This window comes from Mus caroli, unplaced genomic scaffold (genome assembly GCF_978045245.1).
Source record: "Mus caroli unplaced genomic scaffold, Mus_caroli_1 scaffold_3, whole genome shotgun sequence".
Classification (NCBI taxonomy): Eukaryota; Metazoa; Chordata; class Mammalia; order Rodentia; family Muridae; genus Mus; species Mus caroli.
The window spans coordinates 78798501-78823042 of NW_028227258.1; the positions used below are offsets into that span (position 1 = coordinate 78798501).

At 41.5% G+C, this 24542-nt stretch overlaps 1 protein-coding gene across 1 annotated transcript in view; it reads right to left on the bottom strand.

Moving 5' to 3' along the window:
* Dchs2 (dachsous cadherin-related 2) overlaps window positions 1-24542 on the bottom strand; it is a 238144-nt gene that overhangs the window by 47251 nt on the left and 166351 nt on the right. Inside the window, exons 11-13 of the mRNA XM_029475593.2 lie at window positions 6066-6200; window positions 5439-5648; window positions 277-1134 (exon numbers count right to left, since the gene is read on the bottom strand). Of these exons, the coding sequence (XP_029331453.1) occupies window positions 277-1134; window positions 5439-5648; window positions 6066-6200 (1203 nt within the window). The remainder of the gene's footprint in view (window positions 1-276; window positions 1135-5438; window positions 5649-6065; window positions 6201-24542) is intronic.

Consider the following 24542-nt stretch of genomic DNA (forward strand, 5'->3'; position numbering starts at 1 on the left):
CCTCCCAGAAACCCAACACAGCAGGGCCACTTAGCTTTGCCTAGAACTTTCAGAGTAACTAAACAAAAGAGAGGTCTTGTTTAAATAGGCTAGTTGGTTCAAGTGTTTCACTGTAGTGTTAGAGAACTAATACAATCCCATTGATTATAGCTTCCCAGTATCAAGAATTGTCTAGACTCCTAGGCTTACAACTGAATCTGCAATGGCAATCTTCTGTAGTCTTTTGCATTGTGCCCTAATTTGTACAACACACAAGAAACTTAAGGATACACTCACCTGGCTCACAGTTTTCAGTCACAAGTCCTGTATAGAGATAGCGGCTGAAGGACAGCTTCATACCTTCTCCTTCCTTGTGGACAACCAAGAGACCCATGGTTGTCCTTGCCGGGGTCCCTTGATCTGTGGCCAATAACCGCACCCAGATAGGAAAGTATTCTGAAGACAGATTCTGCTGCAGTTTAATTTCTCCCGTATATCCATCGATGGAAAACACGGACTGGCGGTCTGCAAAACTAAAAGTAACAGTTCCATTGGGCCCTGCATCTGGATCACTGGCTCTCAGATGAACAATGGTCTGGTTTAGGGCCAGCATGGGGGAGATGAAAGCATCAACTGGGTTCTCTTCCCAAACAGGATCGTTGTCGTTAGCATCCATGACGGATATGAGTATGGAGAGCACGCTGCTTTTGGCACCTTGAGTGCTGCAGTCTCTGGCTACAGCCTGGAATGTGTGCTGAGACCTGGCTTCTCGATCAAGGGTATGGCTAGTTCTCAAGGTCCCTGTTACACGATCAATAGTGAAGGCGTCGGAAGCTTCCTCCATAAGAAAATATTCCACCTGCCCGTTGAGACCCTCATCTCTGTCCACGGCAGACAGCACCAGAACCACGGTGCCCACTTCCGCATCTTCTCTTACGGAGGACTGATAATGAAGCATAGGAAAAGCAGGGCTATGGTCGTTGTCGTCCAAAACTCTAACATGCAGCTGGATTGCAGAGCTTTGAGGCGGGTTCCCCAAGTCTGAGCACAGGATAGTGAGGGTAAAATTGCTGATCTGCTCCCGGTCCAAAGCACGAGTGGTTGAGAGTTCTCCTGAGGTTGTATGGATTGCAAAATATTCATCGGTATTTCCTTCTGTCACAGAAAATAGTTGAAGATCTATTAGAAATGGGAAAATAATAACCCCTTGATAGCTAATACACTTATTTAGTCATTGAGATTGGTTACTGATTGTTGTATCTTAGCTCTTTTTTAAGTACTGAGAACAATGGAACAGGGCAAACTTGGTAGCTTCTAAATGTGTGTCTCAGAGCATTACAACAATTGAATATAAAATGCTTTGTATTGATACATTTTCCCCATAACATTTAGATGTGTATTTTATTAAAAATAAAACAAGAGGCAGGGGTAAGAAACAGTATACAATGTCCATTTGGTTTGCTTTATTTGTTTGTTGTTTGCTATCAATCAAAAATTAACATGAGGAGTCACTGGAGAGATGGCTCAGTGGTTAAAAGCACTTGCTGCTCTCTCAGAGGACCCCAGTTCTGCTCCCAGTGTTTACATGGGAGCCCACAACCACCTTTAACTCCCATTCCATGTGATGCAATGCTCCCTTCTGGCCTCCACAGGTACTGCATGCAGGGGTATCCATCCATCCATACATACATACATATACATGTGAAACAACTAAATCTATTTTTAAAACACTCTAAGAAATTAGCAGGTGAGTTGTAATCATTTTCCATAATGTTACCGGCCGCTGAGTTTATTTTAGTTGTATACCACCTCTCTGTTCATCTCTTCTCTAATCCCTGGCACTGCCTGTGTGAGTCCTGACACTTCTGTGGGAGTCGGCAACACATCCGCCCAGTTCTTCCATGACCTCATCAAGATATTTTAACTCCTCTCTGTATCTTTCAAAAATGTGCTCTTTACTATCGCCCATGGTACCAACTCTAATAAAAGTTATAATTGAGCACAAAGACAAAATGTCTCAAAGCCATCTGGTAGGTTACAGAATCTAAAAATGGTTCAAAGACTCATGGCCATATTCTTGAGTGACTGATAGGATCAAAGTACCAAGCTCAATGGTATGGGCTCTTATTAGTTTGAAAGCACTTAAAGCATATGGGAACTAAGTGTTCAGAGAAAATGATCACAATAGCTAGTGTGCGTGCTCAGGGAGGAATCCTGACTTTTTATTTATAAGAGACAGTTAGTCTACATCCAACATAGGGATAGACACAGTGTGTGATATTTTTGATTGAGAAAGCCAATTCATCCAACATTCATAGCCCTAGTAAGTGACACAGATGACCTCTTATTGTATGCTACAACTGTGCTTCCAAGGCCTTACAATCAAGGAAGGGTAGGTTGGGACACAGACATTAGGGTATTCTCTGAAGACTCACATTCAGGTGGTCAGGAATCAACTGTGTATAGCCTGTTAGCATGGGATCAAAATGCTATTAGAAACAATAACACCTAAGTTAATCCTTACGTGGGAAGAAGCAAGACTATTCTGTGTAAAGCAAAGACTGAACGTGTCTTGGAGCAATTAAAAGAAAACTGGCTTCCCTGGAGTTTGCATGTAGCGTGTAAGGAGTGTGTTGTCACTAGTGAAGGCATGACTTTTGGAGGAAAGCAGGGTCAAACCTCAAATGGCCGTACTTCATTGCAGAACGTGAAGAGGAGAACTGGAAGGAATTTAGGCAGAGCCAGGAGTCAGGTTTCTGTTTTAAGAGCAAGACTGAGGAATCAAGGTAAGAGTGAATTGACTTGCCTCTAAGGTGATGCAGTTACACAACAATGTAGAGATGAGGCTTTAAGAGATGAGTCTGGGCTAATATCCACTTATCAGTGAGTACATATCATTTGAGTTCTTTTGTGATTGGGTTACCTCACTCAGGATAATGCCCTCCAGGTCCAACCATTTCTTTTTAATAGCTGAGTAGTACTCCATTATGTAATTGTACCACATTTTTTGTATTCATTCCTCTGTTGAGAGGCATCTGGACTCTTTCCAGCTTCTGGCTATTATAAATAAGGCTGCTATGAACATAGTGGAGCATGTAAACTTAGAATACCCAAGATATAAGTTACAATTTGCAAAACACATGAAACTCAAGAAGAACGAAGATCAAAGTGTGGACACTTTGCCCCTTCTTAGAATTGGGAACAAAACACCCATGGAAGGAGTTACAGAGACAATGTTTGGAGCTGAGACAAAAGGATGGACCATCTAGAGATTACCATATCCAGGGATCCATCCCATAATCAGCCTCCAAATGCTGACACCATTGCATACACTAGCAAGATTTTGCTGAAAGGACCCTGATATAGCTGTCTCTTGTGAGACTAGGCCGGGGCCTAGCAAACACATAAGTGGATGCCCACAGTCAGCTATTGGATGGATCACAGGGCCCCCAATGGAGGAGCTAGAGAAAGTACCCAAGGAGCTAAAGGGATCTGCAACCCTATAGGTGGAACAACATGATGAACTAACCAGTACCCCGGAGCTCTTGACTCTAGCTGCATAGGTATCAAAAGATGGCCTAGTCGGCCATCACTTGAAAGAGAGACCCATTGAACTTGCAAACTTTATATGCCTCAGTACAGGGGAACGCCAGGGCCAAAAAGTGGGAGTGGGTGGGTAGGGGAGTGGGAGGGGGTATGGGGGACTTTTGGGATAGCATTGGAAATGTAAATGAGGAAAATACCTAATAAAAAATATTAAGAAAAAAAGAGATGAGTCTGGTGAGTCTGTAGGTTATGGGGAATGTGCCCCTAAAGAAGATTGTGGAAGCCTACATTTTCTACTCCTGTGCCCTAGTTTACAATGCAAGCAGGTCTAGTCTAGTTTGCCCTATGTAGCTGCCATAATATTCCACTACAGGCCTAAAGAAATGGTCCAATCCATCATAAACTGAAAGCTCTGAAGATGGAGCCCAGCTAACTTTTGTCCCTTGCAAGTTGATTGTCTCAAATAGCATGTTACTGCTACGAAAGACTAAATGAAAAGAATGATGTTTATAGCAATCATTCCTAAAGGAATGTCTGAGCGTGTCAGGGATGGCATAAAGGGAAGTTTTCCAGGGAGAGTCTGTAAACAAATAGCTTTGAGGCAGGTCCCAGATGCATAGCTTGTTTGCCCTACTGCTACAAGTGTTTTCCCTGAGAACCCATTTAGTGTGTTGGTTATGTTTTTGTCAACTTGACATAAAACTAGGGTGATCTGGGAAGAGAAAACATCATGAATAAAATGCCATCCACTAGACAGGCCTCTATGTAAGTCTATGGGGACATTTTCTTGATCAACAATTGATATGAGAGGACCACTACTGTGGTCAGTTCTGACCCTAGGCAGGTGTCCTGGGCTATATAAGAAAGGGAACTGAATGTGAGCCATGAGGAGCAGGCCAGTAAGCATCCTCCTCCAAGGTCTCTGAGTCAGTGTCTGCCTCCGGGTTCCTGCTTTGAGTTCCTGCCTCAACTTCTGTGCATGATGCACTGTAAGCTGCAAGGTGAAATAAACTCTTCCCTCTCCAAGTTGTTTTTGGTCATGGTGTTAGTCACAGCAACAGAGAAGCAAACCATGATGCCTAGGATCATAAATACAGGTTTGCTCTCCCATATTCGCCTTTATTATCACCCGTTTCTCAAAAACAAAAAGGTATACTCCCAGCAGACCAAGAGGCTGGGTCAGAACCCTTGAGTAAAGGATCTCAAGACTAACCTGGGTAACATTATGAAACTTTTAGAAGAAGGAAGGAAGAAAGGAAGGAAGGAAGGAAGGAAGGAAGGAAGGAAGGAAGGAAGGAAGGAAGGAAGGAAGGGAGAAAATCACAAATTCATAAACTAGAAAAACACTTATATTAATAGATACATTTCCAACACAATTTTATATTTTGTTTTTAATAAACCATTAGAGAAAACTTGGACAGTATCTTTGATACTTTAATCTTTCAATAATCAACTCTACTTAAAATAACTTTCAAGTTTAGATTCCATATTTACAAAATTTTTAAAGTCTCTTCCATTTCAATATATGCAGATACTCAATTCCAGATACTGTAGTAACAATAATTGATTTAAGAATAAAATTTTACTTCATTCCAGTAAATTATGACAGGATATAGAGGAAATATTAACTCAATATACAAAGAATAAACTAAGTGATCATAAGTAAACAAACATAGGGTGAAGCCGTCTGTTTTATCTGTATTTTCCCTAGTGTTGGCATAGAATCAAATGAGCTTTCAAGACCACAACCTTAGAGAATTTGGAGGGTCCGGGGTGGCTGTGTGCAGAGGCAGAAGCCCAGGAGCAGGGGAGCTGCAGTGTGGGTTTTGTAGGAAAATGCAACAGACACCAACACCAGACCATCTGCATCACTGATCAGTACCCAGAGAGAATGCTGGTTCTCCAGTACTCACCAGCTATGTGATAGGTGACAGCTCCATTGTTGCCAGTATCCATATCAAAAGCCAACACAGTGTACACAACCTCTGGATCTCGGTTTTCTAGGATTTCAATGTCATGATGGAGGACAATAAACTCCGGGGCATGGTCATTTTCATCTTCAATGGTGCAGATGATGGCCGCAGTGCTGGATAATGAAGGGACACCACCATCTCGCACTAGTACTGTTGTGGAATACAGAGGAGGATGGGGTGGGGCTGTTAATACATACCTTAGACATAGTATTCTGGTTACCCAGCATGAGACTGAACTGACTGGGTGTTCTTGGGTTGATCACATTCATGTAAAGGCATCTTACAGAACTCTTAAATATCAACATAGAGAAATGGCTCGGCAGTTAAGAGAAATTGCTCTTCTTCCAAAGGCCTGGAGGTCAGACCAGCACCCACATTAAGTGAAACTCCAATTCAAGGGAATCAGACAAACTTTTCTGGCCTTCTTGGGTACTGTATACACATGGTGCACATCCAGGCAAGCAGGCACACACATATATGTACATTTTAAGGAAATAAACACTTTACAAAAGAAATGCTAAATCTCACCAATAATCCTTTGGGGGTGGGGGTGGGGCAGTCCCTTACCTCGAAGCCTGAAGATTCCTTGAGCTTCCCTATCAAACGTGACAGCTGTCACCACCTCTCCAGTGTCAGGATTGATCTCAAACAACCCAAAGGCAGGCCCTGGCATGATTTCAAACTGATGTTTGGAATTGACTCCTTAAGGGAAAAAAAAAAAAAAGCAAACCTTAGCACTTCTCTCCTTGGGTAAATGATATATTCATCTTCATATGAATACATCAGGCTGAAGAGCAAGATTATTTTTTTAAGCTCTTCTGATTAAAGTAGAAGACAATATCTCTGTCAGTTCTTCTGGAATAAAGGCCTCGTGAGCCAAAATGCTTGGTTTTCAAAAGCCTTATGAGACTCACCCACAGTGAATGCTTGGAATTTTTTCCTTCCCATAAAGTTTTTCTTAGGAGTGAGCAACGCCACAACGTAGTCCTAATTACTCCCCCTAACACCCCTGATTGTGATTTAATGACATAATTGTGAACTTGCGGGGCAGATGACAATTTCTGTAGATTGGCCTCTATTTAAAAAGTCTGTGCTCAGCTGTAAGACTGTGTTTATGCTCAACCTCAGGCGGCAGGCCCACGGAGTTGCTCTGTGGTTATTCTTGCTTTGTTTTGTGTTTAACCTAGCAGTCGGCCTCCTATCTGCAGTGAGAAGCGCCACACCACATTGTTATGTGTCTTGAAAATAATTCCTCCCATTTTTGTGGTTGTAAGTAGTCACTTGCTTATTCCTCCTCACACCATTGTAATTGTCCAGAACAAACAAGAGAATAAGAAAATAGAAGAGAAATAGAGATGGCTTAGTCTAATCCCATTACCTTACTAAGCAAGTTGGAAGCCTCTGTCTGCAGATATTCAGTGCAATCTTCCTCAGGACACACATATAAAGATGTGTGTGTGCTCAGTTGCCTCTGTGTGTGCACGAGGCACTATCTGATATCAGACCTCGATACCTGCAGCCCCATGACCTCTTCCTCATCCCCCTTGGGGGCACCCCTCCTCAATGGCCTTCTTTCCCTCTGAGTATCATACCATCAACCTTGCTTCTTCCCCATGTCACTTGTGACTTTTGGTTGAAGATTCCCAACAGGGCCTTTCTCTACTCCCCTTTTCTTACTCAATAGGTGCTGAGATGAAGAGTAAGCCCCAGCAGTACGGGCTCAGGCCACAGAAGTGCACCATCATCTGTGATTGGCCTCAGTCACAGCTCCTCTGTAAGGCCTCCCACCTAACTCATACTGGCTCACTCGCACAGGCTCCTTTGTGTTTCTCAGAAAGACAAAAATCTATTGAGGAGTTCCCTCCGTCATAAAATCAAATGAGCAGAAGTGATCCTTCAATTGTTCTGGCTTGGAATTTTCTTGAAGCTTCTAGTCTTCCTTCTATATTTTTTTTCTATCTTCTTAAACTATAGGGATTAAGTCCTTTTCAATATTGCCAAATTTCCTTTAAGGATGTTGTCCATTCTCTGAAGCCCACATCAAACCACTGTCACCCCCAGCTATGGTTTCTACTGTGAGCGATGCTTTTCTGATTTTAAAACCTAGTGGCTATCTTCAGTTTTTACCTATTTTAGCTTCTCCATGATATTATCAATTCATGACTGATATCTAAAAAGACATAAAGGAACAAGAAAAGAGAAGAAAACCACATAGGAAGAGGAATAAAAGAAAAAATAATTTATCCAGGTATTTCTTTGTTTTGGTGCACAGTATGGAATGCAGGGCCTCACACATGCTAGGCAGACATGCTATGATTGAGATAAAGCCCCTAGTTGTTTCTCTATGTCATATTTGTCTCCTTGTTTCCAGAGTGAGATGAAAATGGCTTATTCTTGCCATAGTTTAATTAGCATCTTACTCTAATGGATAGAGGTAGAGCTGCATACACATTCATCTAATTTCTCCTAATCACTGACTCCAGGTGACACCAGTACCTGTTTTGAGCTTCAATTATTTGTTTAGTTAATTCTTTTCCTCCCTTTCTTCCTCCTGTCCGACCTCCCTTCCTTCTATCATTCATTCACTCATTCATTCCTCTTATCCTTCATCTCTCTTCTCATTTCTCCTTCCCGCACCCCCCCATGCTCAATTATCCATGCACATTTATTGCCAGACCTGGAAAAATATTGTTAAGACAACTATCTTGGTCTGTATAGCTCCTTTGTGTGGAATATACAATAAATCTGAGTTATAAAGACTGATGGGATAGACTCCAGGAGGAAGTAGATTCAGAGAATAGATAGTATGTTCATTGTTTCGATCAGTTAAGCATGCAGCATTCTAAGGGAATGAGCAGGTGGTTAAAATGTAGTGCTATGAAGACCACAAAGTCTGTCTCTCCACAAGGCTCATAGTACAGTACTCAGGACAGACAAGTAGTCATGCAAGCACAATTCTACATGATATGATATGATTGGCTAAGCCTTCTGTAGAACCATGAAGATGAACAGGAATTAACCAGTAAGAGGAAAGAAAGATACATAAAATCCATACACTTCACCAACATCTACAGATTCTCTCACAACATAGACCCTGTTTATATCTTCAATTCTTCTCACCTCACAGCTCACCCTTGCTATATTCCTGCCCCTCTTACTTCCTTTCTGCTCTCCGAACACACTAAGTTTCATTTTGCTTGCAGACTCTGGAGTTGTCATTTCCTGTTGGATCGTCCCTCACTGTTTTTTAAGACAGTGCTTAAACTACTGTCTCTCAAATCTAAACCTATGCTTGCATGCCCTGACCTATGACAATAAAGTCTAGCTCTCCTTTGCCCAGTGACTTCTTATCTTCAAAGACTTGTCACAAAGGAACACTGGAAGGAGGCTGAAAGTCCAAAGCGGTAAGGGCTAGGGACATGGCTCAGCAGTTAAGAGCATATGCTGTTCTTGCCATAGACCTAGGTTCAGTTCCCAGAATCTATATAGCCACTCACAACCATCTATATCTTCAGTTCAACCAAATGCCCTCTTCTGGCCTTCATGGGCATTGTGCACACATCACAAATATATATACAACAGGCAAAATATCCAAAACAAAATAAATAAATAATAAGTATTTTTAAAGAAGGGCAAATTGGAGTCTTCTTTCTAACTGCATATTGTATAGCAATGCTATTCTGTCCATTTAACATTGAAGATTCTGCAGAATTCTGTCCCTTTAACTCCAGATTCTACACTGTCCCGCCTCTTATCGTCAGTCCTCTGAGTTCCAAAACTTCTCATTTTGAATCTAAGTGGTAGTTGCTTCCAGACTCATCTCTCTCTCTCTCTCTCTCTCTCTCTCTCTCTCTCTCTCTCTCTCCTCACCCCAACCTCCATACTGTGTCCTTGCTCACGCAGCTGTCCAGCAAAATTATTGCAGTATCTAATATTGTTGGCTGAACATAACTGGCAAGAATATTTGTCACAAGGAGAAGGTCCTGCATAGTGTGGGATCTGGCCTCTTTGTTCTGGAATAGAGTGCTAGTGTCTTGTCACAGGAGAGAGAGAATACCAGTAAATCATCACTTTTGTGATAAAACAGATAACCAACCACTTTGGTTGGACTGTGAAGAAGCGATCATTAAAAGACTCAGAGTGGTTAGGGAACCAAATGTCAGTATAATTTACAGAAAGCAAATGACAAGTTAAAGTTTTAAACTTGGCAGCTTGATTCACAGAAGATTGCCAATCTACTATGATAGCCCTCAAGATCAATGTTCTTGAAGACTTGACCTGCATTGAATGGCAGATACACAACAGAGACAAAGGAATGCAAAAGTCCACTGACACCCACAGCCAGAGTCTGCAGTGTGGTGGGCACCAAGATGGAAGTGCAGGTTATAGAGAGATAAGAATCCATATTGAGAATCCAATTGTGTGCGGGACCTGAGACTGCATTAGTTAGGGAAGCAGAAACCGGCCTGAGTAGGGCCACAGGCCTCATCCGGCCGGATCAGCACCTGGGTAGCTAGAGCGCAGGGTCGGCTGACACCCGCCAGCTACCCACGACCCCCGCCACAGGATTTTGAGACAGCTGGTGAGTGGAACACAGCTTCTGCTCCAATCTTTAAACAGTGACAACGACAACAACTAACCCCAGAGATTACCAGATGGCGAAAGGTAAACGTAATAATCTTACTAACAGAAACCAAGACCACTCACCTTCATCAGAACCCAGCACTCCCACCTCGCCCAGTCCAGGGCACCCCAACACACCGGAAAAGCTAGACACGGATCTAAAAGCATATCTCATGATGATGGTAGAGGACTTCAAGAAGGACTTTAATAACACACTTAAAGAAATACAAAGGAACACTGGTAAACAGGTAGAAGACAGTAAAGAGGAAGCACAAAAATCCCTTAAAGAATTGCAGGAGAACACTACTAAAGAGTTACAAATCCTTAAAGAAAAACAGGATAACATAATCAAACAGGTAGAAGTCCTTAATGAAAAACAGGAAAACACATCCAAACAGATGATGGAAATGAACAAAACCATACTAGACCTAAAAAGGGAGGTAGACACAATAAAGAAAACCCAAAATGAGGCAACACTGGAGATAGAAACCCTAGGAAAGAAATCTAGAACCATAGATATCAGCATCAGCAACAGAATACAAGAGATGGAAGAGAGAATCTCAGGTGCAGAAGATTCCATAGAGAACATCGGCACAACAATCAAGGAAAATGTAAAATGCAAAAAGATCCTAACTCAAAACATCCAAGAAATACAGGACACAATGAGAAGACCAAACCTACGGATAATAGGAGTGGATGAGAATGAAGATTTTCAACTCAAAGGACCAGCAAACATCTTCAACAAAATTATAGAAGAAAACTTCCCAAATCTAAAGAAAGAGATGCCCATGAACATACAAGAAGCCTACAGAACTCCAAATAGGCTGGACCAGAAAAGAAATACCTCCCGACACATAATAATCAGAACAACAAATGCTCTAAATAAAGATAGAATACTAAAAGCAGTAAGAGAAAAAGGCCAAGTAACATATAAAGGCAAGCCTATCAGAATTACACCAGATTTTTCACCAGAGACTATGAAAGCCAGAAGATCCTGGACGGATGTTATACAGACACTAAAAGAACACAAATTCCAGCCCAGGCTACTATACCCAGCCAAACTCTCAATTAATATAGATGGAGAAACCAAAGTAATCCACGACAAAACCAAATTCACACATTATCTCTCCACGAATCCAGCCCTTCAAAGGATAATAACAGAAAAAAACTAATACAAGGACATGAACCACGCCCTAGAAACAACAAGAAGGTAATCCCTCAACAAACCTAAAAGAAGACAGCCACAAGAACAGAATGCCAACTTTAACAACAAAAATAACAGGAAACAACAATGACTTTTCCTTAATATCTCTTAATATCAATGGACTCAACTCCCCGATAAAAAGACATAGACTAACAAACTGGCTACACAAACAAGACCCAACATTTTGCTGCTTACAGGAAACTCATCTCAGAGAAAAAGATAGACACTACCTCAGAATGAAAGGCTGGAAAACAATTTTCCAAGCAAATGGCATGAAGAAACAAGCTGGAGTAGCCATTCTAATATCTGATAAGACTGACTTCCAACCCAAAGTCATTAAAAAAGACAGGGAGGGACACTTCATACTCATCAAAGGTAAAATCCTCCAAGAGGAACTATCAATCCTGAATATCTATGCTCCAAATACAAGGGCAGCCACATTCATTAAAGAAACTTTAGTAAATCTCAAAGCACACATTGCACCTCATACAATAATAGTGGGAGACTTCAACACACCACTTTCACCAATGGACAGATCATGGAGACAGAAACTAAACAGGGACACAGAGAAACTAAGAGAAATTATGAATCAAATGGATCTGGCAGATATCTACAGAACATTCTATCCTAAAACAAAAGGATATACCTTCTTCTCAGCACCTCATGGTACCTTCTCCAAAATTGACCACATAATTGGTCACAAAACAGGCCTCAACAGATACAAAAATATTGAAATTGTCCCATGCATCCTATCAGATCACCATGGACTAAGGCTGATCTTCAATAACAAAATAAATAATAGAAAGCCAACCTTCACGTGGAAACTGAACAACACTCTTCTCAATGATACCTTGGTCAAGGAAGGAATAAAGAAAGAAATTAAGGACTTTTTAGAGTTCAATGAAAATGAAGCCACAACATACCCAAACTTATGGGACGCAATGAAAGCATTTCTAAGAGGAAAACTCATAGCTCTGAGTGCCTCCAAAAGGAAACTAGAGAGAGCACACATTAGCAGCTTGACAACATACCTAAAAGCACTAGAACAAAAGGAAGCAAATTCACCCAAGAGGAGTAGAGGGCAGGAAATAATCAAACTCAGGGGCGAAATCAACCAAGTGGAAACAAGAAGAACTATTCAAAGAATCAACCAATCAAGGAGCTGGTTCTTTGAGAAAATCAACAAGATAGATAAACCCTTAGCCAGACTCACTAGAGGGCACAGGGAAAGCATCCTAATTAACAAAATCAGAAATGAAAAAGGAGACATAACAACAGATCCTGAAGACATCCAAAACACCATCAGATCCTTCTACCAAAGGCTATACTCAACAAAACTGGAGAACCTGGATGAAATGGAGAAGTTCCTAGACAGATACCAGGTACAAAAGTTGAATCAAGATCAGGTTAATGATCTAAACAGCCCTATATCCCCCAAAGAAAGAGAAGCAGTCATTAATAGTCTCCCAACTAAAAAAAGCCCAGGACCAGATGGGTTTAGTGCAGAGTTCTATCAGACCTTCAAAGAAGATCTAATCCCAGTTCTTCACAAACTATTCCACAAAATAGAAACAGAAGGTACAGACTCCGCCGAGCTTAGTCTCTACAGGTCAGAGTGGGGACCACGGGGGCAGACGGCTTCTGGGACAGGCGGGAGCCACAGAACCGCTGAGGCAGCACCCTTTTGGGGCCGCAGACATCCGGCACCCTCCCAGCCGGAGAACAGTGACCTGCCCTGCAGGGAGCGCCATCTTGGCTCCGGGACTCCGCCGAACTTAGTCTACAGGTTAGAGTGAGGACCACAGAGGCAGACAGCTTCTGGGACAGGCGGGAGCCACAGAGCCGCTGAGGCAGCACCCTTTTGGGGCCGCAGACATCCGGCACCCTCCCAGTCGGAGGACAGTGACCTGCCCTGCAGGGAGCGCCATCTTGGCTCCTGGACTCCGCCGAGCTTAGTCTCTACAGGTCAGAGTGGGGACCACGGGGGCAGACGGCTTCTGGGACAGGCGGGAGCCACAGAGCTGCTGAGGCAGCACCCTTTAGGGGCCGCAGACATCCGGCACCCTCCCAGTCGGAGGACAGTGACCTGCCCTGCAGGGAGCGCCATCTTGGCTCCGGGACTCCGCCGAGCTTAGTCTCTACAGGTCAGAGTGGGGACCACGGGGGCAGACGGCTTCTGGGACAGGCGGGAGCCACAGAACCGCTGAGGCAGCACCCTTTTGGGGCCGCAGACATCCGACACCCTCCCAGCCGGAGAACAGTGACCTGCCCTGCAGGGAGCACCATCTTGGCTCCGGGACTCCGCCGAACTTAGTCTGTACAGGTCTGCTGACAGAGGATACTCAGAATCCCCAGAAGAACAACCTCTGAACAGAGACAACTATAACAACTCCAGAGATTACCAGATGGCGAGAGGTAAAGGTAAGAATCTTACTAACAGAAACCAAGACCACTCACCATCATCAGGACCCAGCACTCCCACTTCGCCCAGTCCAGGGCACCCCAACACACCTGAAAAACTAGACCTGGATTTAAAAGCATATCTCATGATGATGGTAGAGGACATCAAGAAGGACTTTAAAGAACTACAGGAGAACATGGCTAAAGAGTTACAAGTCCTTAAAGAAAAACAGGAAAACACAACCAAACTGGTAGAAGTCCTTAAAGAGAAACAGGAAAACACATCCAATCAGATGATGGAAATGAACAAAACCATACTAGACCTAAAAAGGGAAGTAGACACAATAAAGAAAACCCAAAATGAGGCAACACTGGAGATAGAAACCCTAGGAAAGAAATCTGGAACCATAGATGCAAGCATCAGCAACAGAATACAAGAGATGGAAGAGAGAATCTCAGGTGCAGAAGATTCCATAGAGAACATCGGCACAACAATCAAGGAAAATGGAAAATGCAAAAAGATCCTAACTCAAAACATCCAGGAAATACAGGACACAATGAGAAGACCAAACCTACGGATAATAGGAGTGGATGAGAATGAAGATTTTCAACTCAAAGGACCAGCAAACATCTTCAACAAAATTATAGAAGAAAACTTCCCAAATCTAAAGAAAGAGATGCCCATGAACATACAAGAAGCCTACAGAACTCCAAATAGGCTGGACCAGAAAAGAAATACCTCCCGACACATAATAATCAGAACAACAAATGCACTAAATAAAGATAGAATACTAAAAGCAGTAAGAGAAAAAGGCCAAGTAACATATAAAGGCAAGCCTATCAGAATTACACCAGATTTTTCACCAGAGACTATGAAAGCCAGAAGATCCTGGACAGATGTTATACAGACACTAAAAGAACACAAATTCCAGCCCAAGCTACTATACCCAGCCAAACTCTCAATTAACATAGATGGAGAAACCAAAGTATTCCACGACAAAACCAAATTCACACATTATCTCTCTACGAATCCAGCCCTTCAAAGGATAATAACAGAAAAAAACCAATACAAGGACAGGAACCACGCCCTAGAAACAACAAGAAGGTAATCCCTCAACAAACCTAAAAGAAGACAGCCACAAGAACAGAATGCCAACTTTAACAACAAAAATAACAGGAAACAACAATTACTTTTCCTTAATATCTCTTAATATCAATGGACTCAACTCCCCGATAAAAAGACATAGACTAACAAACTGGCTACACAAACAAGACCCAACATTTTGCTGCTTACAAGAAACTCATCTCAGAGAAAAAGATAGACACTACCTCAGAATGAAAGGCTGGAAAACAATTTTCCAAGCAAATGGTCTGAAGAAACAAGCTGGAGTAGCCATTCTAATATCAGATAAGATTGACTTCCAACCCAAAGTCATCAAAAAAGACAGGGAGGGGCACTTCATACTCATCAAAGGTAAAATCCTCCAAGAGGAACTATCAATCCTGAATATCTATGCTCCAAATACAAAGGCAGCCTCATTCATTAAAGAAACTTTAGTAAATCTCAAAGCACACATTGCACCTCATACAATAATAGTGGGAGACTTCAACACACCACTTTCACCAATGGACAGATCATGGAAACAGAAACTAAACAAGGACACAGTGAAACTAACAGAAGTTATGGATCAAATGGATCTGGCAGATATCTACAGAACATTTTACCCTAAAACAAAAGGATACACCTTCTTCTCAGCACCTCATGGTACCTTCTCCAAAATTGACCACGTAATTGGGCACAAAACAGGACTCAACAGATACAAAAACATTGAAATTGTCCCATGCATCCTATCAGATCACCATGGACTAAGGCTGATCTTCAATAACAAAATAAATAATAGAAAGCCAACCTTCACGTGGAAACTGAACAACACTCTTCTCAATGATACCTTGGTCAAGGAAGGAATAAAGAAAGAAATTAAGGACTTTTTAGAGTTCAATGAAAATGAAGCCACAACATACCCAAACTTATGGGACGCAATGAAAGCATTTCTAAGAGGAAAACTCATAGCTCTGAGTGCCTCCAAAAGGAAACTAGAAAGAGCACACATTAGCAGCTTGACAACACACCTAAAAGCACTAGAACAAAAGGAAGCAAATTCACCCAAGAGGAGTAGAGGGCAGGAAATAATCAAACTCAGGGGTGAAATCAACCAAGTGGAAACAAGAAAAACTATTCAAAGAATCAACCAATCAAGGAGCTGGTTCTTTGAGAAAATCAACAAGATAGATAAACCCTTAGCCAGACTCACTAGAGGGCACAGGGAAAGCATCCTAATTAACAAAATCAGAAATGAAAAAGGAGACATAACAACAGATCCTGAAGACATCCAAAACACCATCAGATCCTTCTACCAAAGGCTATACTCAACAAAACTGGAGAACCTGGATGAAATGGAGAAGTTCCTAGACAGATACCAGGTACCAAAGTTGAATCAAGATCAGGTTAATGATCTAAACAGCCCTATATCCCCCAAAGAAATAGAAGCAGTCATTAATAGTCTCCCAACCAAAAAAAGCCCAGGACCAGATGGGTTTAGTGCAGAGTTCTATCAGACCTTCAAAGAAGATCTAATCCCAGTTCTTCACAAACTATTCCACAAAATAGAAACAGAAGGTACTCTACCCAACTCATTCTATGAAGCCACAATTACTCTGATACCTAAACCACAAAAAGACCCAACAAAGATAGAAAACTTCAGACCAATATCCCTTATGAATATTGATGCAAAAATCCTCAATAAAATTCTTACTAACCGAATCCAAGAACACATCAAAACAATCATCCATCCTGACCAAGTAGGTTTCATCCCAGGGATGCAGGGATGGTTCAATATACGGAAATCCATCAACGTAATCCAGTATATAAACAAACTCAAAGACAAAAACCACATGGTCATCTCGTTAGATGCGGAAAAAGCATTTGACAAGATCCAACACCCATTCATGATAAAAGTCTTGGAAAGATCAGGAATTCAAGGCCCATACCTAAACATGATAAAAGCAATCTACAGCAAACCAGTAGCCAACATCAAAGTAAATGGTGAGAAGCTTGAAGCAATCCCTCTAAAATCAGGGACTAGACAAGGCTGTCCACTTTCTCCATACCTATTCAACATTGTACTTGAAGTCCTAGCCAGAGCAATTCAACAACAAAAGGAGATCAAAGGGATACAAATTGGAAAAGATGAAGTCAAAATATCACTTTTTGCAGATGATATGATAGTATATATAAGTGACCCTAAAAATTCCACCAGAGAACTCCTAAGCCTGATAAACAGCTTCGGTGAAGTAGCTGGATAGAAAATTAACTCAAACAAATCAATGGCCTTTCTCTACACAAAGAATAAACAGGCTGAGAAAGAAATTAGGGAAACAACACCCTTCTCAATAGTCACAAATAATATAAAATATCTTGGCGTGACTCTAACTAAGGAAGTGAAAGATCTGTATAATAAAAACTTCAAGTCTCTGAAGAAAGAAATTATAGAAGATCTCAGAAGATGGAAAGATCTCCCATGCTCATGGATTGGCAGGATCAACATTGTAAAAATGGCTATCTTGCCAAAAGCAATCTACAGATTCAATGCAATCCCCATCAAAATTCCAAATCAATTCTTCAACGAATTAGAAAGTGCAATCTGCAAATTCATCTGGAATAACAAAAAACATAGGATAGCAAAAACTCTTCTCACGGATAAAAGAACCTCTGGTGGAGTCACCATGCCGGACCTAAAGCTCTACTACAGAGCAATTGTGATAAAAACTGCATGGTACTGGTATAGTGACAGACAAATAGACAAATGGAATAGAATTGAAGACCCAGAAATGAACCCACACACCTACGGTCACTTGATCTTCGACAAGGGAGCTAAAAACATCCAGTGGAAGAAAGACAGCATTTTCAACAAATGGTGCTGGCACAACTGGTTGTTAACATGTAGAAGAATGCGAATCGATCCATTCCTATCTCCTTGTACTAAGGTCAAGTCAAAGTGGATCAAGGAACTTCACATAAAACCAGAGACACTGAAACTTATAGAGGAGAAAGTGGGGAAAAGCCTTGAAGATATGGGCACAGGGGAAAAATTCCTGAATAGAACAGTAATGGCTTGTGCTGTAAGATCGAGAATTGACAAGTGGGACCTCATGAAACTACAAAGCTTCTGCAAGGCTAAAGACACCATCAATAAGACAAAAAAACCACCAACAGATTGGGAAAGGATCTTCACCTATCCTAAATCAGATAAGGGACTAATATCCAATATATATAAAGAACTCAAGAAGGTGGACTCCAGAAAGTCAAATAACCCCATTAAAAAATGGGGCTCAGAACTGAACAAAGAATTCTCGCCTGAGGAATACCGAATGGCAGAGAAACACCTGAAAAAATGTTCAACATCCTTAATCATCAGGGAAATGCAAATCAAAACAACCCTGAGATTCCACCTCACACCAGTCAGAATGGCTAAGATCAAAAATTCAGGTGACAGCAGTTGCTGGCGAGGATGTGGAGAAAGAGGAACACTCCTCCATTGTTGGTGGGATTGCAAGCTTGTACAACCACTCTGGAAATCAGTCTGGCGGTTCCTCAGAAAATTGGACATAGTACTACCGGAGGATCCAGCAATACCTCTCCTGGGCATATATCCAGAAGATGTCCCAACCGGTAAAAAGGACACATGTTCCACTATGTTCATAGCAGCCCTATTTATAATAGCCAGAAGCTGGAAAGAACCCAGATGTCCCTCAACAGAGGAATGGATACAGAAATTATGGTACATTTACACAATGGAGTACTACTCAACTATTAAAAAGAATGAATTTATGAAATTCCTAGCCAAATGGATGGACCTGGAGGGCATCATCTTGAGTGAAGTAACACAATCACAAAAGAACTCACACAATATGTATTCACTGATAAGTGGATATTAGCCCAAAACTTAGGATACCCAAGATTTAAGATACAATTTGCTAAACGCATGAAACTCAAGAAGAATGAAGACCAAAGTGTGGACACTGTGCACCTTCTCAGAATTGGGAACAAAACACCCAGGGAAGGAGTTACAGAGACAAAGTTCGTAGCGGTGATGAAAGGATGGACCATTTAGAGACTGCCGTATCCAGGGATCCATCCCATAATCAACTTCTAAACGCTGACACCATTGCATACACTAGCAAGATTTTGCTGAAAGGACCCAAATATAGCTGTCTCTTGTGAGACGATGCTGGGGCCTAGCAAACACAGGAGTGGATGTTCACAGTCAGCTATTGGATGTATCACAGGGCTCCCAATGGAGAAGCTAGAGAAAGTACCCAAGGAGCTAAAGGGATCTGCAACCCTATTGTTGGAACAACATGATGTACTAACTAGAACCCCGGAGCTCTTTTCTCTAGCTGCATATGTATCGAAAGATGGCCTAGTCAGCCATCAATGGAAAGAGAGGCCCATTGGACTTGCAAACTTTATATGCCCCAATATAGGGGAATGCCAGGGCCAAAAGAATGGGAATGGGTGGGTAGGGAAGTGGGGGGCGCTATGGGGGACTTTTGGGATAGCATTGGAAACGTAATTGAGGAAAATATGTAATAAAAAAAAAAAAAAAAAAAAGATACCAGAAAAAAAAAAAAAAAAAAGATGGCCTAGTCAGCCATCACTGGAAAGAGAGGCCCATTGGACTTGCAAACTGTATATGCCCCAGTACAGGGGAATGCCAGGGCCAAAAAAATGGGAATAGGTGGGTAGGGAAGTGTGTGGGGGGGAGGGTATGGGGGACTTTTGGGATAGCATTGGAAATGTAATTGAGGAAAATACGTATTAAAAAATATAGGAAAAAAAAAAAAAAGAAACAGAAGGTACTCTACCCAACTCATTCTATGAAGCCACAATTACTCTGATACCTAAACCACAAAAAGACCCAACAAAGATAGAAAACTTCAGACCAATATCCCTTATGAATATTGATGCAAAAATCCTCAATAAAGTTCTTGCTAACCGAATCCAAGAACACATCAAAACAATCATCCATCCTGACCAAGTAGGTTTCATCCCAGGGATGCAGGGATGGTTCAATATACGGAAATCCATGAACGTAATCCAGTATATAAACAAACTCAAAGACAAAAACCACATGGTCATCTTGTTAGATGCGGGAAAAGCATTTGACAAGATCCAACACCCATTCATGATAAAAGTCTTGGAAAGATCAGGAATTCAAGGCCCATACCTAAACATGATAAAAGCAATCTACAGCAAACCAGTAGCCAACATCAAAGTAAATGGTGAGAAACTTGAAGCAATCCCTCTAAAATCAGGGACTAGACAAGGCTGTCCACTTTCTCCATACCTATTCAACATTGTACTTGAAGTTCTAGCCAGAGCAATTCAACAACAAAAGGAGATCAAAGGGATACAAATTGGAAAAGATGAAGTCAAAATATCACTTTTTGCAGATGATATGATAGTATATATAAGTGACCCTAAAAATTCCACCAGAGAACTCCTAAGCCTGATAAACAGCTTCGGTGAAGTAGCTGGATAGAAAATTAACTCAAACAAATCAATGGCCTTTCTCTACACAAAGAATAAACAGGCTGAGAAAGAAATTAGGGAAACAACACCCTTCTCAATAGTCACAAATAATATAAAATATCTTGGCGTGACTCTAACTAAGGAAGTGAAAGATCTGTATAATAAAAACTTCAAGTCTCTGAAGAAAGAAATTATAGAAGATCTCAGAAGATGGAAAGATCTCCCATGCTCATGGATTGGCAGGATCAACATTGTAAAAATGGCTATCTTGCCAAAAGCAATCTACAGATTCAATGCAATCCCCATCAAAATTCCAAATCAATTCTTCAACGAATTAGAAAGTGCAATCTGCAAATTCATCTGGAATAACAAAAAACCTAGGATAGCAAAAACTCTTCTCAAGGATAAAAGAACCTCTGGTGGAATCACCATGCCGGACCTAAAGCTCTACTACAGAGCAATTGTGATAAAAACTGCATGGTACTGGTATAGTGACAGACAAATAGACCAATGGAATAGAATTGAAGACCAAGAAATGAACCCACACACCTACGGTCACTTGATCTTCGACAAGGGAGCTAAAAACATCCAGTGGAAGAAAGACAGCATTTTCAACAAATGGTGCTGGCACAACTGGTTGTTAACATGTAGAAGAATGCGAATCGATCCATTCCTATCTCCTTGTACTAAGGTCTAGTCTAAGTGGATCAAGGAACTTCACATAAAACCAGAGACACTGAAACTTATAGAGGAGAAAGTGGGGAAAAGCCTTGAAGATATGGGCACAGGGGAAAAATTCCTGAATAGAACAGTAATGGCTTGTGCTGTAAGATCGAGAATTGACAAGTGGGACCTCATGAAACTGCAAAGCTTCTGCAAGGCTAAAGACACCATCAATAAGACAAAAAAAACCACCAACAGATTGGGAAAGGATCTTCACCTATCCTAAATCAGATAAGGGACTAATATCCAATATATATAAAGAACTCAAGAAGGTGGACTCCAGAAAGTCAAATAACCCCATTAAAAAATGGGGCTCAGAACTGAACAAAGAATTCTCACCTGAGGAATACCGAATGGCAGAGAAGCACCTGAAAAAATGTTCAATATCCTTAACCATCAGGGAAATGCAAATCAAAACAACCCTGAGATTCCACCTCACACCAGTCAGAATGGCTAAGGTCAAAAATTCAGGTGACAGCAGATGCTGGCGAGGATGTGGAGAAAGAGGAACACTCCTCCATTGTTGGTGGGATTGCAAGCTTGTGCAACCACTCTGGAAATCAGTCTGTCGGTTCCTCAGAACATTGGACATAGTACTACCGGAGGATCCAGCATTACCTCTCCTGGACATATATCCAGAAGATGTCCCAACCGGTAAAAAGGACACATGCTCCACTATGTTCATAGCAGCCCTATTTATAATAGCCAGAAGCTGGAAAGAACCCCGATGTCCCTCAACAGAGGAATGGATACAGAAATTATGGTACATTTACACAATGGAGTACTACTCAGCTATTAAAAAGAATGAATTTATGAAATTCCTAGCCAAATGGATGGACCTGGAGGGCATCATCTTGAGTGAAGTAACACAATCACAAAAGAACTCACACAATATGTATTCACTGATAAGTGGATATTAGCCCAAAACTTAGGATACCCAAGATATAAGATACAATTTGCTAAAGGCATGAAACTCAAGAAGAATGAAGACCAAAGTGTGGACACTGTGCCCCTTCTTAGAATTGGGAACAAAACACCCAGGGAAGGAGTTACAGAGACAAAGTTCGTAGCTGTGATGAAAGGATGGACCATTTAGAGACTGCCGTATCCAGGGATCCATCCCATAAGCAGCTTCTAAACGCTGACACCATTGCATACACTAGCAAGATTTTGCTGAAAGGACCCAAATATAGCTGTCTCTTGTGAGACGATGCAGGGGCCTAGCAAACACAGGAGTGGATGTTCACAGACAGCTATTGGATGTATCACAGGGCTCCCAATGGAGAAGCTAGAGAAAGTACCCAAGGAGCTAAAGGGATCTGCAACCCTATTGTTGGAACAACATGATGTACTAACCAGAACCCCGGAGCTCTTGTCTCTAGCTGCATATGTATCGAAAGATGGCCTAGTCGGCCATCAATGGAAAGAGAGGTCCATTGGACTTGCAAACTTTATATGCCCCAATATAGGGGAATGCCAGGGCCAAAAGAATGGGAATGGGTGGGTAGGGAAGTGGGGGGCGCTATGGGGGACTTTTGGGATAGCATTGGAAATGTAATTGAGGAAAATATGTAATAAAAATATTAAAAATTAAAAAACAAACAAAAAAAAAAGAATCCATATTGACACAAACCTGGGAAATATATATAAAACCAATTTAATCTACAAGAGAAAGACCTATGTGTCACAGCAGAATATAACATTGGATTGTGAAGACTTACTAACATTTTCTGTCTACTAGGAATAATACATATTATTTTATTTTCCAACTAGGACACAACGCCCACACCCTCAGACATTTCTAAAGCCAAAAGAGGACATGCTTCACTTATTGTTGGGGAAGAGGTAAATAAATAAGTAAATTCATATATTTCAAAGACAACCTTAAGCCATTTATGACTCGTGAGCCTTGCTTTCTCCATTGAGTGCCTACATTGTATCTCTGGCTACCACAAGAATCTGGACTAAAAGAAAGCAAAATATACTAAATCCGGGTCTATAGTGTAGACGGGAGATAGATAGTCAACAAATACAACAAAGTCCGAGTTTAGACCAAAGTTTTAACAAAGACGATCTCGGCATGAGATAATGACTGGTCCTTACTCATTTCCCTCTTTCTCTAAGTGCATTTATAGTGCATTATGTTACTTATGGATATAGAATCCATATAGAGAAAAATCGACATAGTGTGGGTCAACCAAGCACCAACAAAAGGTCAACAGGACATTTGTAAGATGTTAGCAGAAGCAGGCTAACCCTATACAAAGCATGTTACGTTGTTTCCTCTAGCAACGGCCTCAGATTGAGAAGTTCAAGATCTTACATTCCCAGTGGCCTAAATTGAACGTTTCTGGAATCAGGAAGAGAACAAATAAGACTGGGTGGCTATAGCTTCCTAATGCACCGCTGGGCTGGACTGAACCTGAAACCAGCAAGGGCTGTTGGTAAAGATTCAGAAAGCAGACTGATGAGCAACTACAGCAGAGTTCCTATGAGCAATCGGTGGATATCTGCATCAGTAGATGGCCAGAGGAAATACATCTTCATAAAGAAAGTGACATTATGCTTGCCCGGCAGGAGCGATACCATGATCAAGAACTTGACAATAAAAACTTAATAGTCAGCTCTATTGTCTGTTATCGAGAGAAGTTATTTAAAACTGCCATACATTTGAATATTTTAGCATGTAGGGATGGGGATGAAGCTCATGATAGACCACTTGCCTAAGATGTGCCAACCCCGGTTTCATGCCCAGATAGTGATAACAATAATAACAATAATAATAATAAAGATAATTTAGCCTCTTGATTTAATGGGCACATGTACGACTTCTCTTGGAAAGCATACACAATGGCTCTTATGAGGAGAACCCGGAGTACTCCAGAGTCTGAGAGGCGAGGAATTCCTGCTTAACGTCTGCCTTTTGTTTTGAAACTTTTCTCCTAAATTTTACATATCTAATGTTAGATGCATATCATGAGAAGTGGTGTCCGAATTAGAGTCATGGAAGTACTGTGCTTTCTTTCCCCTGACTCCCAGACTGGGTTTGAAGGGCGCAGCTGTACCTCACACACAGAGAAATTCCTGTCAGGGTACTGCAGTACCTCTCGCACAAAGAGAAAGTCCTGTCTGGAGACCATATGTACTTTCTTCAGGATGGCACTGGGTACAGAGGACATTTGCACGGAATAGAAACTCCCATCTTACTGACCAAGGCACTGTTTTGCTAAGGTGTCACATTTCACCACTACTGAGCAAGTGCCATAACCCCAAAGCCATCTGCCCTGTGAGGTGCCTCTTCCTCCGGGGAGCCAGAGGCAGCCACAGTCAGCTCTACACACTAACAATGGAGCTCTTGTTGTGGGACCAAATACTGGGAAAATTTTAATACCTCAGTTAAAATCTAGTAGTTGTTTTTTTTTTCTCCTTTTAATACAAGAAAAAAAAATCCTGCTAGATTTAGAGTGAGTCACACAATATAAACATTCAAATCCCTTTGGAC